At 45.5% G+C, this 18,919-nt stretch overlaps 2 protein-coding genes across 3 annotated transcripts in view; one reads left to right on the forward strand and one right to left on the reverse strand.

Moving 5' to 3' along the window:
• METTL4 (methyltransferase 4, N6-adenosine) overlaps nucleotides 1–9,032 on the reverse strand; it is a 116,615-nt gene extending 107,583 nt beyond the window's left edge. For both annotated transcript variants that reach the window (XM_069960086.1, XM_069960085.1), the window contains exons 1-2: nucleotides 8,679–9,032; nucleotides 3,711–3,773 (exon numbers count right to left, since the gene is read on the reverse strand). In XM_069960086.1, coding sequence (XP_069816187.1) covers nucleotides 3,711–3,773; nucleotides 8,679–8,918 — 303 coding nt within the window. In that variant the 5' untranslated portion in view covers nucleotides 8,919–9,032. The remainder of the gene's footprint in view (nucleotides 1–3,710; nucleotides 3,774–8,678) is intronic.
• An 8,695-nt stretch (nucleotides 9,033–17,727) lies between these two features.
• SMCHD1 (structural maintenance of chromosomes flexible hinge domain containing 1) overlaps nucleotides 17,728–18,919 on the forward strand; it is a 164,461-nt gene continuing 163,269 nt past the window's right edge. Inside the window, exon 1 of the mRNA XM_069957726.1 lies at nucleotides 17,728–18,132. Coding sequence (XP_069813827.1) covers nucleotides 17,974–18,132 — 159 coding nt within the window. The 5' untranslated portion in view covers nucleotides 17,728–17,973. The remainder of the gene's footprint in view (nucleotides 18,133–18,919) is intronic.

Below are 18,919 nucleotides of genomic sequence, written 5' to 3' on the forward strand. Positions count from 1 at the left end.
AGAAACAGGCAGGGAAGTAGTCATTTGGGTGGCTCCCCGCCCGTATCTAGTCACCGCTCTCAGCATGCCTGGAGAATAAAACGCTTTTTTTCTCCGGTATAAAGCTCCTGCTGCAGCCGCAGCCGGTACATGCCACAGCTGCTGCAGGAGCTTTATACGGCGCTCCTGGGAACCATATCAGCCCGAGTTCCCTTTAAAAAGGTTTTACAGGTTTATTTTAAAATATATTGTCCAAATGCATCCATATTTTTTTTTATAATTTATATTGTGCCAAAGTAGTAAACCTTCAAAATAAACTACTGTATATCAATATGGTAGCATTCAAATTGTAGTGACCCAGATAACATAACTAGTATGTTGCTTTTATCATGCACTTAATAGGAGGGCTGGGCGATTATGGCCTAAATTAACATCACAATGAATTAACGTCTTTGTTAACCCCATAAGGCTGGGTCCACACTACGTTTTTTCTATCAGTTTAACGTATACATTTTATGGGGAAAAAAAACAGATGCAAAAAACGTCCCCAGGATTGCCATGGATATAGCTGTGTAAACTGCCTGTCAGCAAAATGCTGACATAGACAATACACTGCACTACAGTGATGGGGCAGTGTATTGTAACAGTGATAAGAAAATCACTGGATAATGTACACTAGTGTAAAAGTTAAAGTAAGTTTGCCATAAAACATTGAAAAAAAAATCTTCCCCAACAATAAAAATGCATTGTATACCCCATATATAATATGCTGTTACAAAAAACACAAAAACTTTACGTTTGCTATCGCTATGTCCATAACGACCCAAGCTATAAAACGATATTTATACTGCACAATCCACACAGTTAAAAAAAATGAAAGAAAAAAAAAAAAAAAAAAAAAAAACAGCACCAGAATTGCTGCATTTTGTCAATCTACCTAAGAAAAACATAACCGATCAAAAAGTCATACATACAGTATGTAAAACATGGTATCAATAAAATCTATTCATCTTCCTGAAACAAAACTGTCCCAAAACCAGCTCTGTTCTGCGAAAGATAAGAACGCTGTGAATCTTGCAATGTGACTATAGTTTTTTTTACTTTTTTTCAGGAAGATGTGGTAAAAGTTTAAAAGAAAAAAAAAAAACAATACAAATTTGTAACCGGGATGGTCCAAAAAATACATTATGTTATTTTTACTGCATGCTGAATAGCGCAAGTTTAATATAAAAAATATACTTTACCAATTTTCACGATAAAAAAAAAAAAGGCTAGCCTATGTTAAAACATCACTGAACTATAACTGCATAAAGACAGACATGTAAGATTTTGAAAAATGAGTTTGGTCATTAAGGCCCAAACTAGGTGCAGCACAAAAGGGTTAAAGGTGCTGGAGGCTGCCTGGAGACATGTCCCCTAGTCCCGCCAGGCTGCCGGCGGTGTTCTCCACAGCTGCCGCGTCATCAGCCGCTCAGCCGCGATTGGTGCCACACTACCCCTTTAAGGTGGAGCTAATATTAGAACTCAGTAGAAGCTGCAGAAGAAGGGCAGTGCAACAGGGGCAGATAACTACCTTGTTGGAGTACACACTACTAAGACAACAAGGCTAACCACTGTGCCACCCAGGGCTGTGGAGTCGGTAAGCCGCAGCTATGACTCCTGAATTTTAGAAGGACCGACTACGACTCCAGCTCCTTCATAAATGGCCAGTCAGATACCAGGGGAGTTATTTATCACACTGGCTCAGCAGCTTCTCCCTAATGTCCTACATGATCCTGGGACGACTTCTGAGCGAATAAAGGAATACTGTATATAAAGCAGATTCTGCTCTGTTTGTGCAGTGGATGCAGCCAGTCTCCAGCCTCCATGTCCTGAACTACTCACAACTAGACTAGATGGAGCAGGGGGTCTTCTCCTGCTGACAGTCTTCTATGTTTCTAACTAAATATTCACCACACTTAGAAAAACACTGCTAACAATGCCAGATCCCTGTGATATAGAGGTCAGCCATAGTGATATACAGGGGGTCACACAAAGTGATATAGAGAGGGGTCACACATAGTCATATAGAGGTCACACAGTGATACAGAAGGTCACTCAGGGGGCACGCAATAGCACGCACACACACACACAGCCTGCTGCAGCCATAGCATACACACACCCACACAGCCAGCTGCAGCTATAGCCCGCACACACACACAGCCTGCTTCAGCCATAGCGCGCACGCACACACACACACAGCTGCAGCCATAGCACGCACACACACACAGCCTGCTGCAGCCATAGCATCCACACACAATCTGCTGCAGTCATAGCACACACAGCCTACTGCAGCCATTGCACACGCACACACACACAGCCATAGAACACTGAAGAAAAACATACAATCTTCTCCCAGAGAGAAAACACCACACTGAGGACAGAGGTTACTGCTACACTACTTATGTCTTCTCCTCCTCCTCTATATCTTCATATTACACTGCTGCACATATACAGTCATCCAGCATCCAGGAAGAAAACAGCACAGATCTCCCCCCACACAATGGACTCTTCCAGCTCAGAAACAAACTGCCAAATAGCGACTAACAACTTTTCCTCAAATACCCTTATCTAATAGGGCCAGTGTCCTATTACAATGTTGCTCATAATATATATACTTATGAGCAAAACTTGTAAAATTGATATCAAAATTCAATTCTACATTTTTTAAAGATTTTTTTAAAGCTGGAGTCGGAGTCTATACATTTTTTTCCGAATCCAGCCAAAACTAGCTCTGACTCCACAACTCCACAGCCCTGGAGCCACCCACAGGGTAGTTATCACCCCCTGCTCTTCCCCCATACACCCCATATTTCTTGTTGGGTGCTAAATGTGGTAGGATTTGGTTATGTTGTGTGTTTGACTGTGTCTTACAGATTATAGTATTATCCTGCAGCATCCTTCTACACACTGTGGTTGGTGTTAAAACATGGGGTACATGGGGTGCCTGTTGCTTTATTAATAGCAGGGTAAGGCATCTTTTTGCCATTGGTGGTGCAGTGGATGGGATCAGCTCTCTGCAATAAGATCACTGGGATCTGATCCACTGTCAGTGCAACCCAAGGCCTCAGTATAATGACTAAAATTCCCATCGTGCCAGGACTGCAGAAGCTTTGGTTTTTGTCATTTAGACATGATGGGCATTGAAGTTTTGCAAAAGCTGGAGGGCAGCACATTTCCCTAGTCCATAGAAGGACAGAAACGCATTAAGTATTTCTTTTTTTTTTTTTTTTTTTTTTAATAAGTCACCACCAGCCTCTAATGTTTCATCCATAGACCAACAGATGGGGACTGCAGCTAAAGGCTCCTTTCACACAACTGTTTATTCTGTCTGCAAACACAGTCCTAAAGCAGACCCATTGATCTATATGGCCTTATACACAACTGTTAAAAATCCGTTTTTGGGCCTTAATACGTGCTGCAAAGAAATTGGACAAGTGATTGTGCGGTCTGTAGTGGTGGCACAGATCACCCTTTTGAACGAATGGGTCTGGTAAATGCAGAAAGGTTTACAGATACATATTTGTAATCCTGTCCGTAGTTACAGGTTCATAACTACAGAAAAGATGATGGATGTGTGAATGGATGCCTAAGCCTATTATTTTACTGTTTGAGGTACAATAATAGGGATTGTGGAACATGAGAGATCACTATAAAATATTTTATACAAAACTTGCCATTATATCCCATACCTTTTTATGATACTCCAAAGCATCCAGTTCCCCTTGATTATAAGCAATTGATCGTTTGCGTTTCTGTAAGAAAATAAAAAGGTACAAATATATTTATACTGTAAAAAGGTGTGGATTTAGTTAAACCATACTGAACATATATCACAGGCACTTCAAGGAATAAAAACCTTTCTTCCTAATTCTAAAAACACAGGGTATCTTCACACAAGGGAGACATGTTGTGGATTTTGCATCTGTTTCCACCTGCAACAATTCATTTCATTGCAAATTTTGACTTTCCAATTGATGCAGCAAAAAATCCAAATAGTATCCAAAACATACATTGATATGCCACAGACATACAATCCACAATGCAGGCCACTTCTGTGCAGATTTTTTCCACAGTGTATAGATGAGATCTAGTAAAATCTCATCCACAATATAGGCACTTTATAAGGGTGTGCTTTTTTTGCCCATAAAATCCAGATGCAAGATCCGCAGGACATCCACTCCTTGTGAATATACCCAGATAATTTAATTTGGAATTTTAGATAAAATTAAAGAGTTAAAAAAAAAAAAAAGTCCAGAAAATAATACAGATGAGAGGACATTCCGAATTTTACGTAAGGGTCCATTCACAAGTACAAGATCTGCAGTAGATATTATGCTGGGTTCAGTCATTTATTTACAATGATATCTGAATCTTTAAATCTGCTTCAGATCCTGTACATGTGAATGGACCGTAAAGGGGTATTTCGGTGTAATAAATATTTGTATATTTTGCTGGGCATGTTGTAAAAATAAGCCATAGGCAGTATCTATGTTTTCCCGGACTACCCATTGCTGCATCCAACTTCTTCAGCCACCCGTATTTAAATGCAGAACGATGGAACTCAAACATGCTCAAGTTGTGTTCATCTGCACAAGTGATAATTACCTACCCTGGTCCCAACTTTTACATTTTTTAACCACAGGTATGCTTTATTGTATTTATGTTTCTTTCACTTAAAAGAGTCACTGTCGTATTTTTTTTTTTGCAGAAATCAATAGTCCAGGCGATTTTAAGAAACTTTGTAATTGGGTTTATTAGCCAAATCTTCCATTATCTGCATGTAAAAAGCCTTTTCCCAGGTCCCCCCCCCTCCTTCCTCTTTTTCATCCACTCTGAAAAATCTGAAAATTGTGACTTGTTGCAGGAGACGTCCCCTGTCTGCTCTAGGGAGAGGGGAGGGGGGAGGAGGAAGGAGGGAGTTAGCCGGCAGCAGAAAGCAGATAACAGAGGATTACAGGCATGGAGCTGGGTGACAGCTGTAATCCGAGCTCAGACAGGTCACTGGTGATGGTCAGTAGAGATATCCCGTGAGGGATTTGTAGATTAACTCTTTGTTGTCCTGTTTTGGTCTTTTCTTTAGCTCTCTCCATAGGAGAACAATGAAGACAGGGGGGAGAGCTTCAAACTGCTTTTTCATGATAAAAATGCATTTTTCGGATAATAAACCCAATTACAAAGTTTCTTAAAATCGCCTGGACTATTGATTTCTGCAAAAAAAAAATTCACGACAGTGACACTTTAAACTGTAGGACTGCTACAAAGTAAGCAGATGTGTAAGCACTGTGCAGTCAATGCTTTACTTGTATAAGTGAATACATAAGCACCCACTACCCTGTCCTTTCTGAGGATCAGAAAATAAAAATTACTACAGCATGTGTTATCATCTTTCTCCAGCAGATGGCAGTGATGCACAGGCAGACCTACAGTATGTAAGGACACAGAATCAGATCTTTATTTTCAACATGTTTAAATCTATACATGAATCAAAGGATACTAATGTATGTATGTATGTATGTATGTATGTAATAACTTGCTCAAGTGTCACCTTAACCCTTTAAGCATGCAACAAGCAATCTAACATGTCTTTATGACATGTCAAAGGTTTTTTATGACGACAGATACAGTTTTATAATTTTTTTCAAAATATCATTCAACCCTTTGAGGACCAAGCCCAAAATGACCCAGTAAGCCGCACCAATTTTCATTTTCAATTTTTGCTTTAGTTTCCTCCTCCCCTTCTAAGAGCTGTCTCTGCCCGTGTCATAGACTCAATTCTATGCACAGGCGGATTCTGCAGTCATTTCAAAGAATGAACCTGTATACATGGATGTATACTGATTTGCTTGCGGCAAATGGGCAAGTCTGTCTTAAGAGAAGAGAAGGACTATCAGCTCACTGAGGGATCAGCTTACATGCTGTCCACAGAAGTCCATGAGGAGGACGACAGACTGGATAGAGTTAAAGGCAGTCTGAGAACCTACAGAGTCTGTAGCCAGTATTATTGCCCATCCCCAGAGTGGGATTAGTAGTTTACGCTTCTCAGCACTGCTCTATAATGTAAATCTGTAGACACATAACAGCTTATTCTTAAAGTGACTGTACCACCAGGCCCAGGCTGAAGCACTGGAGGTGGGCCGACCCACCCTTAGTGGGAGGAAACCCTAGCCCCTCTATGATAGGATTCCATTGATTCTAATGGAGTCATGTCATGGAGGGGCTGGGGTTTCTTCCCACTAAGGGTGGGTCGGCCCGCCTCCAGTGCTTCAGCCTGGGCCTGGTGTTACAGTCACTTTAAAAATTACCTGAAACAACAGGCGAGCTTAAGGAAACCCCATTGATGGCCCAATAGCTGATCGTCAGGGTGGTGACATCCCTGCCAGTCAGCTGTGACGCCTGTATGCAAGCAATGTAGGGAACTGGAAGCTTTGGCTCTGTACATTGTGTACCGGTGGCACTACCGTACTGCAGCGCAGCTCCTACTGAAGTGAATAGGAGCTGTTCTGCAGCAACCTGGAGCCACCACTATATAACATACAGAGGTAGGGCTTCTTGCTCCATACACAGGCCCAAATTCATCAGTCTGTCAGAGACAACAATCAAAGACAATGGCAGATAGATAGTAACCAATCACATCTCATTTTGAGAAATTAAAGCTGAACTGTGATTGGCTCCTATCTGTCTAAAACAAAAATGTGTGTGATTTTTGTCTCAGACATCAGGATACATCTGGGCTATGGGCTACTGTGTCTGCTTCCCATTCTATGGCTGTGTAGACCAGCTGATCAGTGGGGCTGTCAGGTGTCGGACCCCTCCCAATCAGCAATTGATGGCCTCTCCTATCCCTGAAAAACCGCTTGCTGCGTTTCCACAGATGCCGCCCGGGCAGCATCAGTAATAAGATGCTGGAAGCGGGGGAACTGTACAGATATGCACCGCACTGTAATGACAGAGCCGTGCGGCTGAATTATTACAGTGCAGTGCATATCAGTCCGGTTCCCCCGCTCCCAGCATCTTATCACAGATGCTACCCGAGCGGGGGAGAGTCTGTTACAGGCATTCCACGTCCGTGTTCCGTGAGGAAAACAGAACGTGGGAATTCTGCCTAAGATTGAGAAAGAAATTAGATTACACACAACCACATTAGAATCTAAGGGCCCTATTCCACGGGCGGAGCAACGATGAAAATGCGTGCCGATCTGCTAGATCGGCGCTCGTTTGCTGGGCCTATTCAACGACCCCGATGATCGTGTAACAAGGGCTGCTGGGACATCGTTAACGATGTCCTTGCAGCCCTTGTTACATACATTACCTGTCCGGGCGCAGGTCTTCTTCCTCCCGGTCCCGCGCCGCAGCATCGGCTTCGGCGCGGGGCTGTCTGAACCGACATACCGCTCAGCCAATCACTGGCAGCGGCGTTTCCGGCCAGTGATTGGCTGAGTGGTCTGTAAGTTCAGACAGCCCCACTCCGAAGCAGATGCTGCGGCGCGGGACCGGGAGGAAGAAGACCTGCGCCCGGACAGGTAATGTATGGTTCTGCTGAAATCGTTGGTCGCCGACGCGCACCGCTATTCAACCGTAGCGATGCGCTGGTGGCGAACGACGATTTTAGGTCTGAACCTAAATGAACGATCAGCCGATGACACGATCATCGGCTGAGCATTCTCTCTATTCCACCGAGCGAAAATCGGCCTGAATCGGGCCGATTATCGCTCCTGTGGAATAGGGCCCTAATGGTCTGTTTACACCGACAGATTTATCTGACAGATTTTTGAAGCCAAAGCCAGAAATAAATGTCTTTCCTTTATGACCTGTTCATATTCTCTTCCTGGCTTTGGCTTTAATACTCTGTCAGATAAATCTTTGTGTTAGAACTCACCCTAATAGTTGTGGTATAACACTGCAACCTACAGCAATCCTGTTAATCAATAATGACACAGCTGTAGTAATGGCCTTAGGCCCTGTTCACACACCTAAATATGACATCAAAGGGGTTATCGGGCACTCACACATTTTTAACATGCTGCTGCCATATAAGAAAACATAAACATGTTATGCTTACCTCTCCACGCTCCCCCGGTGTCTGTAGCTGCTGTTATTTCCGAGACAAGCTCACCTCGGCAGTGACAGCCCGCTCAGCCAATCACTGAGACAGGACAACGCCACGGCCAGTGATTGGTTTAGCAGACGGTCACTCCCAAGATGAGCTTGTCTCAGAAATAATAGCAACTACAGACAGTGGGGCACACTAGCGACACCTCAACAGGACACCAAGACAGTGGGGCACACTAGCGACACCTCAACAGTACACCAGGGGAGCACAGAGAGGTAAGCATAACATGTTATTTATATTTTCTTATACGGCAACAACATGTATAAAATGTGCCAGCACTGGATAACCCCTTTAACGTGGACATGGAAGCCAAGCAACTCCACCTACACTCCACCTCCTATTGATGCTTAATAGGAAATGATGAATTTTCAGACATGGAGAAAATGGAGAGACACCATTCGGCCATGGATTTTTTTCCCCTCTGAAATCAATGGGAACTTCTTCATAGAGAGTGGATGCCAGCAGAATCAGTCACACTATACTATACACAGGCAAAGCTCTTATCCCCACTAAGCAGGTGGTAGTCAGTAGTAAGAGCAGTCAGTACCTTCCTGACTCGGGGGCACCGGCTGGGGGCGCTGTCCCTCTCTGGGGTCACAGTAGGCTGAGAAGTAAGGTAAGGTTTACGGAGCCTGAAGAAATCTCTTAACCTGTAACACGACGTCAGGTGTGACTCGGTTTGCGGCAGTGATGGGGCGCCGGGCTCCCCTCCGACCTGATACCACTTGTTGACCAGAGCTAATTCATCCAGCAGCCAGCCGGCGGCGCTCTCACACACCACAGCCATGCACAGGGCCTCTATATGCCGCTCACTGACTACACGAGCTGCTTGCTGCTGCCCGTCTCGTTATGAGGGGGACGCGACCCTACAGAGCTGTAGTCTCACCACTACCGCCCTTATACTATTTGAACACGTTTCTTCCTGTAGGCAGCGGGTCACATCCCTCCGCGCAGGCGCATTGTTTTTTTTACTAATCAAGCGAAACCGTACAACTGTGCCATCTGTCGGTGAAAAGTAGAACTGCGGGTCCTATAGATAAAGAACACGGGAGCTTCATGTGTCCACAGAACTGTGTAGCTTTAGAATAGACTAGATCCAGTGTGGAGCTGTATCCACCCACAGATGGCTCAGTATTGCTTTATAATAGACTAGATCCAGTATGGAGGTGTATCCACCCACAGATGGCTCAGTATTGCTTTAGACTAGACTAGATCCAGTATGGAGCTGTATCCATCCACAGATGGCTCAGTATCGCTTTAGAATAGACTAGATTCAGTGTGGAGCTGTATCCATCCACAGATGGCTCAGTATTGCTTTATAATAGACGAGATCCAGTATGGAGCTGTATCCATCCACAGATGGCTCAGTATTGCTTTAGAATAGACTAGATTCAGTGTGGAGCTGTATCCATGCACTTTAGAATAGACTAGATTCAGTTTGGAGCTGTATCCATGCACTTTAGAATAGACTAGATTCAGTATGGAGCTGTATCCACCCACAGATGGCTCAGTATCGCTTTAGACTAGACTAGATCCAGTATGGAGCTGTATCCATCCACAGATGGCTCAGTATTGCTTTAGAATAGACTAGATTCAGTTTGGAGCTGTATCCATGCACTTTAGAATAGACTAGATTCAGTTTGGAGCTGTATCCATGCACTTTAGAATAGACTAGATTCAGTGTGGAGCTGTATCCATGCACTTTAGAATAGACTAGATCCAGTATGGAGCTGTATCCACCCACAGATGGCTCAGTATTGCTTTATAATAGACGAGATCCAGTATGGAGCTGTATCCATCCACAGATGGCTCAGTATTGCTTTAGAATAGACTAGATTCAGTGTGGAGCTGTATCCATGCACTTTAGAATAGACTAGATTCAGTTTGGAGCTGTATCCATGCACTTTAGAATAGACTAGATTCAGTATGGAGCTGTATCCATCCACAGATGGCTCAGTATCGCTTTAGACTAGACTAGATCCAGTATGGAGCTGTATCCATCCACAGATGGCTCAGTATTGCTTTAGAATAGACTAGATTCAGTTTGGAGCTGTATCCATGCACTTTAGAATAGACTAGATTCAGTTTGGAGCTGTATCCATGCACTTTAGAATAGACTAGATTCAGTGTGGAGCTGTATCCATGCACTTTAGAATAGACTAGATCCAGTATGGAGCTGTATCCATCCACAGATGGCTCAGTATTGCTTTAGAATAGACTAGATTCAGTGTGGAGCTGTATCCATGCACTTTAGAATAGACTAGATTCAGTGTGGAGCTGTATCCATGCACTTTAGAATAGACTAGATCCAGTATGGAGCTGTATCCACCCACAGATGGCTCAGTATTGCTTTATAATAGACGAGATCCAGTATGGAGCTGTATCCACCCACAGATGGCTCAGTATTTCTTTAGAATGAAAAACATTAGAGACCAGTGCAACTCGAGCATGAGTACAACCCTTTGGGATTTGAAGAAGTTGGATGCAGCCCTAAGGAGTCCTACGGCTGTATCCATGCTGTCCAGACAGCTTTAGGGCTCCATCCAACTTCTTCAGCCACCAGCCATCAAATGCAGAGCGTTAGGATTTGGATGAACCATGCTGGAAATTTACTCGTTAGAGCGAGTAGTGAAATATTCGACTTTCGAGAATTCTAACCAAATAGGCACCGATATTCGACTATTCGAACGAGTATTCGATCCCATTATAGTCTATGGGAAAAAAATTTGCGGCACTTGGAAATCAAAATTCAACCACTTGGTGGTCACCAAGTCCCCCATGAAACCTCCCTAAATGATGCAAACACCTCCAGAATGACACTGGGACATTAGGGGGAGGATGCCTGGGTGCACCCAACACCCCAAAATCGCAGTATAATGCCACTCTCTGCAGTTACGATGGAAAAATATTTGCAAACGCTTAACGAACATTTATGGCAATGTTCACACATTTCGTATTTGTGCAAGTGTTACTTACATATTTCCAATGTGCGTCCGCAGAGCGTCATGTTATTCGCACCTATCACGCGTAATGCTGTACAAACGATACTGGAACAGTATGTATGACGTGCCTTTTTCTGGGCTACTGGAACAATATGTATTGCGTGCCTTTTACTGGGCTACTGAAACAGTATATATCAGGTGCCCTTAGTGGGCTTCTGGAACAATATGTATAACGTGCCCTTAGTGGTGTTAACCAGGGACACTATAAGTCACTTGTACACACAGGGTACTGGAATGAATACAGCTGCTGATGCTGCTGTTATATCATCTATTTCCTAGCACTGAGAAGTGCTTTTGATTCAGAGATGACTTTTTCGCTTGATCTTAGCCCTAAAAAGGACTTTTGGGTTTAGTAGTAATCCTGCCTGACCAAAACACTACTAAAACCTATCTCTCCCTGCTACAAGATCTTTCCCTGGCTAGGTTAAAAACGCATCTGCGGTCAAGAGGCGGGAGCCAAGTGTTTAAGATTCAAGGTCATGTATAGGTCAGCTATCCAATGAGGGTAGACGCCGTTTTCGCGCTGCGTGCGTACTTCCAGGGTCCCTCATGGCCTCCCTGCATGGTCATTGGATTAAAAAAAAGCGCCAACTGCGATGGGAGGGCTTTCTAATGTTTCCAGCGTATTCGCCTCGCTACTCGATTGAATTCGAATCTTTTGAAAACCGCAGTATTTCGCTCATCTCTATCACTCGTATTTAATACTCTTACTAATAATATCTAATACTCGTACTAATACTTTCATGTCAGGTTTATGGACTTTACCACGGTTATATATTGGAATACTATCCAAGAGGTATCCATATAGATAGTTCAGCATGCCCATGGCATAGCCTCCGGCTTCAGTAGCCCATATGTACTCTACTTTTGACTACACTTGGTGTCCTCAGATTCTGGTAACCAGGAGTACACGTGCCTAACCATGCAAAGTGTGTACAATGTTAGCATACATCATAGACACTAGATTGCCAGTAGATCAAACCATTTATAATTTCAGTTTAAAGGGGTAGTCCACCCAAAAAAAATTTCTTTCAAATCAACTGGTACCATAAAGTGCCAGAGATTTGTAATTCACTTCTATTAAAAAATCTCAAGTTTTCCAGTACTTATCAGCTGCTGTGTGTCCAGCAGGAAGTGGTGTTTTCTTTCCTGTCTGACACAGTGCTCTCTGTTGCCTCCTTTGACCATGTCAGGAACTGTCCAAAACAGGAGCAAATCCTCATAGAAAACCTCTCCTGCTCTCCAGACTCGAAATAATACAACTTCCTGTTGGGCATACAGCAGCTGATAAGTACTGGAAGGCTTGAGATTTTTTAATAGAAGTAAATTACAAATCTCTGGCACTTCATGGCAGCAGTTGATTTGAAAGAAAAAAAATTTGGGTGAACTACCCCTTTAAAGCTAATCTATATCACGTGGCACTGCCCTCAAGCCTCCGGTACCATTCAGAGTTTCTCAATCCATGCAGATATCCTTGTCTTAGGTATTAGAGTTAAAAACTTTTATTCCAGCCATGCATTGTCAAGGAGGCAGGGCCTAGACTGGAGCATCAGTGCCCTAGGCCTGCATCACCCCTTTCCCCGCCTTCCTTCTTTGTAGGAATGTCCCTGGGCTGAATCTTCATGCTCGCCAGGTCTTTTAGGTCATTTAGATTTTTATTGCAGAAATCAATAGTACAGGCAATTTTAAGAAACTTTGTAATTGGGTTTATTGGCCAAAAAAATGCATTTTTATCATGAAAAAGCAGTTTAAAGCTCTTCCCCGTCTTCATTGTTCTCTATGGAGAGGGGAGGGGTGGAGCGAGATGAGGCACCAAAACAGGACAAAAAAAAGAGTTAATTTACAGCTACATCACCGGGCTTATCTTCTCTAAAGTCAGCACTGCCCTCTCTGACCTCCCAGTTGAGTAAGGCTTGACGTCAAAATGTCCTGTTGTCGTTATATATGTTTTGATGAATTTTCAACAATAAAACTTTTTTGAAGCATGTTCATTCTTCAGCGTGTACAGAGCAGGAGCGCGCGCCTCCCATAGACTCCCATTATGAGCGGGAGGCTAACAGCATTCCGCGGCGGACAATTCCGTCGCTGAATTCCGCTACTTTTGCTCAGTGGGAACAGGGCCTAACTGTCATTTCAGGTTAATCTTTCTGAAAACAATAAATATCTATAGTACAAGCGATTTTAACCCTTTCCCGCACCAGGACGTAACTGTACGTCCTCGCGCGGATGCGGGCGTTCAGAGCGGGGTCGCCGTGCCGCCGTGGTATCTCCGCGTGCATAATCGCCCGAACTATTAACTAATCACATTTCTGATCTCGCACGGTAAACTGCGTTAGCGCAAAAATATCCCGAAGTACAAAATTGCACATTTTTGGTCGCATAAAATCCAGAAAAATTGCAATAAAAAGCGATCAAAAAGTTGCATATGCGCAATCAAGGTACCGATAGAAAGAACACATCATGGCGCAAAAAATGACACCTCACACAGCCCCATAGACTAAAGGATAAAAGCGCTATAAGCCTGGGAATGGAGCGATTTTAAGGAACATATATTTGTTAACAATGGTTTGAATTTTTTATAGGCCATCAGATAAAATAAAAGTTATACATGTTATATATCGTTTTAATCATATATAACATGTCAGTTTTTCCATAGGACACACAGCGTAAAAACCAAACCCCCCCCCCCCCAAAGAAAAAGCATTTTAATACTTTAATAAAAATTTTCACCAGACTTCTCCTTTAAATGTACAGTTTCTTCTTTCAATTCGTCCGTCAATTAATTAACTGCCTTCTCTGTGAGCGCGCAGATAACAGGGACTTCCTCCCTTAGGTCTAAACCAGGATAGGACTAAAAAGCTAATGTGTGAGCAGATAAAAAAAAACAGCCATACTTAGCAAAAGCCGTTTGTAATTCCCGTGGAATAGAAGGCGACAATCAGCCGACATCGTTCATGTCGGCCGATCGTTGCAGTTGTTTGTTTTTCAAACGTGGAAAAACAAGCGACTGTGACAGCAGCAATCTGCTGCTGTCACTCCGTGGAGCAGGAGCGGTGGCAGCAGACCGCCACTATCCCCTATGGGCTGCCTGGACGATACAGCGATCACCTGCGCAGCCTCCCCGCGCCCCCTCCCGTTCGCTGCCGCCGTGTGTAATAGTGTCGGCAGCGAGCGGGAAACAAGGAGCAAACGAGCGCTGACAGCGCTCGTTTGCTCTCTGTCGGCCCGTGGAATAGGGGCTTTAGTCAGTTGTCATCCGCACATTTCTTATTGCACAGAGACATGTCCGGCAGATGGAAGATTATTTTTTGACAGGTTGAAAGACAGAGCTTTCTTTATCCACAGCTTCTCAGTTTTTATAGAAAAAAGAAATTGCCTCCCCCAAACATGATATCTCACTTCATAACATGTTTCCACTGGTTTATCTCCTAGCAGTGGCGGATTATAATATGGGCGGTTTGGGCAGCCGCCCGGTGCCCGAGGCTCCGGGGGGGGGGGGGGGCACGCCACGCCGCCCACATTATAATCCGCCACTGACTCTGATGTGCAGCTGCCGGGGGTGTCCCGTCCTATCCCCGGCAGCGCGCGCATCAGAGAGCTCCCTGTGTGCCTGTGGTTGTAACTTCCGGCGCACGGGGAGCTCTCTGATGTGCGCGCTGCTGGGGATAGGACGGGACACCCCCGGCAGCTGCACATCAGCCGGAGGCTACAGAAGGAGAGAGGCTCGACGGGGGAACGGACGGCAGATGAGTTGTGTTGTTTTTGTTTTTTTGCGTTATCTGCACAGGGGGGGAAAGAGGGGGATCATCTATAAGGGGGGGGGAAAAGGGGGACCATCTATAAGGAGGGGGGACCAGCTATGAGGGGGGGGAAGAGGGGGACCAGCTATAAGGGGGGACGAGGGGGACCATCTATAAGGGGGGACGAGGTGGACCATCTATAAGGAGGGGGGACCAGCTATGAGGGGGGGGGAAGAGGGGGACGAGCTATAAGGGGGGGGAAGAGGGGGACCAGCTATAAGGGGGGACGAGGGGGACCATCTATAAGGGGGGAAGAGGGGGACCATCTACAAGGGGGGAAGAGGGGGACCATCTATAAGGGGGGAAGAGGGGGACCATCTATAAGGGGGGAAGAGGGGGACCATCTATAAGGGGGGAAGAGGGGGACCATCTCCTATAGGATTAGCACCCTCCTCTCCTGACATCCTCTGTGCTGCTGTTACGTCCCTTATAAGATCAGCACTCTCCTTTCCTGACATCCTCTGTGCTGCTGGGACCCTGCGACCTCCCCTATAAGATCAGCACCCTCCTCTCCTGACATCCTCTGTGCTGCTGTGACCTCCCCTATAAGATCAGCACCCTCCTCTCCTGACATCCTCTGTGCTGCTGTGACCTCCCCTATAAGATCAGCACCCTCCTCTCCTGACATCCTCTGTGCTGCTGTGACCTCCCCTATAGGATTAGCATCCTCCTCTCCTGACCTCCTCTTTGCTGCTGTGACCTCCCCTATAAGATCAGCCCCCTCCTCTCCTGACATCCTCTGTGCAGCAAGGGACCGAACATTATGTTTATTGGGGCCAGCAGGGAGGGGAAGCAGGCAGTGTTTATTGGGGACAGCTTGGGGGGGGGGGGGGGCAGTAGCGGATTATAATGTGGGTGGATTGACGGGGGGGGGGGGGGGGGGGGGGCCAGGTTGGGTGGACAGCCCGGGGCCCAGGGTACATTTAATCCGCCACTGTCTCCTAGTGGTGGCAATTGGCAAGCTGTAGACCTACTGTAGCTAATTCTTGGCACAGCCGGTATATTGCATTTTTGTGCCATATGCAGATAAACAAATGGCACCCCTCCTCATAAGACTTGCTGTAGGCAGAAAGGCTCTGGGTATCTGGCACAGAAATGACACAGTCCAGCTATGACTAAACCCAGTTATTGAGGCAGTATGTATCAGTTTGATGCTGTGTGTCTGCTTGGCTGAGTAGATGGAACAATTGTTTAATTGTGTTCAATAAATGGGGTTTCCAATTAACACTTACGGGGGTTTCTGTGCCCAGATTGGTCCCCGGCTCCTTTGATTTGAATACAGCCACGAGTTAGGACGTGACCCACAGCTCTATACATTCTCTATGGAGCCGCCAGAAAGAGTCGCCAATGAAAGACCGTGTTATGGTGGATTTACACAGAGAGATTTATCCGACAGATTATTGAAGCCAAAGCCAGGAGTGGATTTGAAGAGAGGAGAAAGGAGTCTTTCCTTTATGACCTGTTCCCTGTTTATAGCCTGTTACTGTCTTTGGCTTCAGAAATCTGTCAGATAAATCTCTCTGTGTAAATGGTAGTTCAAGGCTGGGTATGAGACACACTTAGGGCCCTTGCACACTACGGAAGTCGCACGGATAAGCTCTAGCAGATTCCATGCGCGCGCTTGCCCGCTTTTCCATTAACTTCCATTATAAGAAAACAGATCAAAATGCATCCGTTTTGTAACGTACACAAAAACGGTCGACCACATTTTTGTGTAAGTTAAAAAAAAAACTGCTGCATTTTGATCAGGTTTTTTTTTTATAATGGAAGTCAACCGAAAAACAGATCAAAATTAATGCACACAAATACATTCCCTTTTTTTGTAAAAATTGAAAAAAAAAACGTAGTGTGAACCTATGCTCAAAAAAACACTAAAAATTTACATTGTCATTCTTTTGCACGGCCGCACCAAACAACAGCCCTTGTCAGTGTGGCGCGTTCATAGAACGGGCGGCACTGCTTTAGGGTAGCTTCACACGTACCGTATCGCTGCGTGTTTGGTGTGATTTTTACATGCGAGTTTTGATTTTCACATGATTTTCATGTGAAAATCAAAACTCGCTTGTAAAAAAATCGCACCAAACACGCAGCGATAAAAACGCAGCGTTAAATACGCAGCGATACGGTACGTGTGAAGCTACCCTAAATCTCCACGCCGTCCAGGCTGAAAAGAACCACCGGATTTCATTGAATACAGCCTGAAGTTGTTATTCACCAGTTGCATACTTAGGCTATGTGCACACGGAGCAAAGGTGTCGGAATGTCGCCAGCCTTCCTGTCATAATGACAGTCTATGAGAGGCTCGCGCGCCTCCTCTCTCGGCGCTGAACATGGAGAGGAGCCGTGTGAGCCTCCCATAGACTGCCAGTATGTCACGGAAGCTGGCGGCATTCCGCCACTTTTGCTCCGTGTGTACGTAGCCCAGCTTAAATTTTTATTTTTTTTACAAATTTTTCAATTCAGATTCAAATTTTTTTTCTTTTTTTCTTCGTAAAAATGGGATTTGCGTGAAGCAGCTGAACATAGCTGAGGATGGAGAGGACCAGAGCCCTGCTGTATATATAATGTAAACATTCATGGCTCCACATTCTGAGACAGTCCAGGGCCACAGGTGACACATTAGGTAATGTGGAATCCACGATACAAATGTGATACCTGCCCTGAGGCCTCTTATATGATGGAGAATAGGACACCACAGCGGCGTGGTGCTGCATGAGGGAAAATGAAAGCGGCGCTGTGATTGGCTGCCCCGCCAGGACACACACTGCTCTCCCCGTGCTGCCCGCTACCCTCCTACACTGCAGCCTCTGACTTTCCCCATCCTTCCCGCCTATCAGCTTCTCCTCAGCGACCCGCGGCACACAAGTGCGAGCACAGGGCACTACGGAACCGCGTCTATTGTCGAAGGCGGATGTGACGTCACGGGCCCTTGTTTGAACCTGGTGCCGGGGATTGTAGCGCAGGACGGGGCTGAGGTGTCCTCGCGGTCGGCGGCTCCGCACACACCGGAGACAGGTTTATTGCGGCAGCAGTCACGGACATGGCAGCAGCGCAGGTTAGCCCTGAGGGGCAGAACGGCGGCGGCAGTAGCCATGTTATCGTCTTCCTGTTTGACCGCCGCTTGGAGCAGAGCTCCTGTGAGGAGAAGAGTCTGCGGGTGCGGGGGGGTTACCGCGAGCTGTGCGCGGACATCTGTGAGGTAAGTACCTGGAGAATGGCAGTACACCCCGGGGGAGGCAGGGGGCGCTACCCTCAGCATTGCCGCCAGCTTCCCTGTATGTGCCGTGTGTCTGCTTATATACTTGGGGCTGCCCTTATAGAAAACAAAGTGATTGGACCTGCTCCGCGCATATGATGTATAGAATGTGTAATAAAGCCCTACACTATGGCCGTATAACCAGCACTGATCTCCAGGTACACGTTCTATCCAGGTTGAGGTTTGTCAGGTAATCCACTGCCTGTATCCCCTCTGGGATAGTGTGAAAAGAAGCTAACAGACTGCAACTCTCTTCAACAATCCCCACACCACCATCTGGAGGGAGGAGTGCTTCTTTTCACACTATCCCAGAGGGGATACAGGCAGTGGATTACCTGACAAACCTCAACCTGGATAGAACGTGTACCTGGAGGTCAGTACTGGTCATACGGCCATAGTGTAGGGCTTTCTTAACAATCTATTGCACATTCTATATATCATATGCGCGGAACAGGTACAATCACTTTGTTTTTTGTTTGTACTACTATTGGGATATTCAGGTGATCTGTCCTTAGGACGCAGCTAGTTCACACAGACAGCGCTCGAGTACACACCCACCTGTTTTCACCTTATATAAAACATAATAAGCATCTTATTCTTACCTCACCATGCACCCCTGGTGTCCTCCTGCGTTGTCTCCGGGTCCCCGCTGTCACTTCTGTGAGAAAGTAGTCCGCACAGTGGCTGCAGCGCCGTACTGTTTCAGTCAGTGATTGGCTGAGCGGGCTGT

This window comes from Dendropsophus ebraccatus, chromosome 2 (genome assembly GCF_027789765.1).
Source record: "Dendropsophus ebraccatus isolate aDenEbr1 chromosome 2, aDenEbr1.pat, whole genome shotgun sequence".
NCBI lineage: Eukaryota > Metazoa > Chordata > Amphibia > Anura > Hylidae > Dendropsophus > Dendropsophus ebraccatus.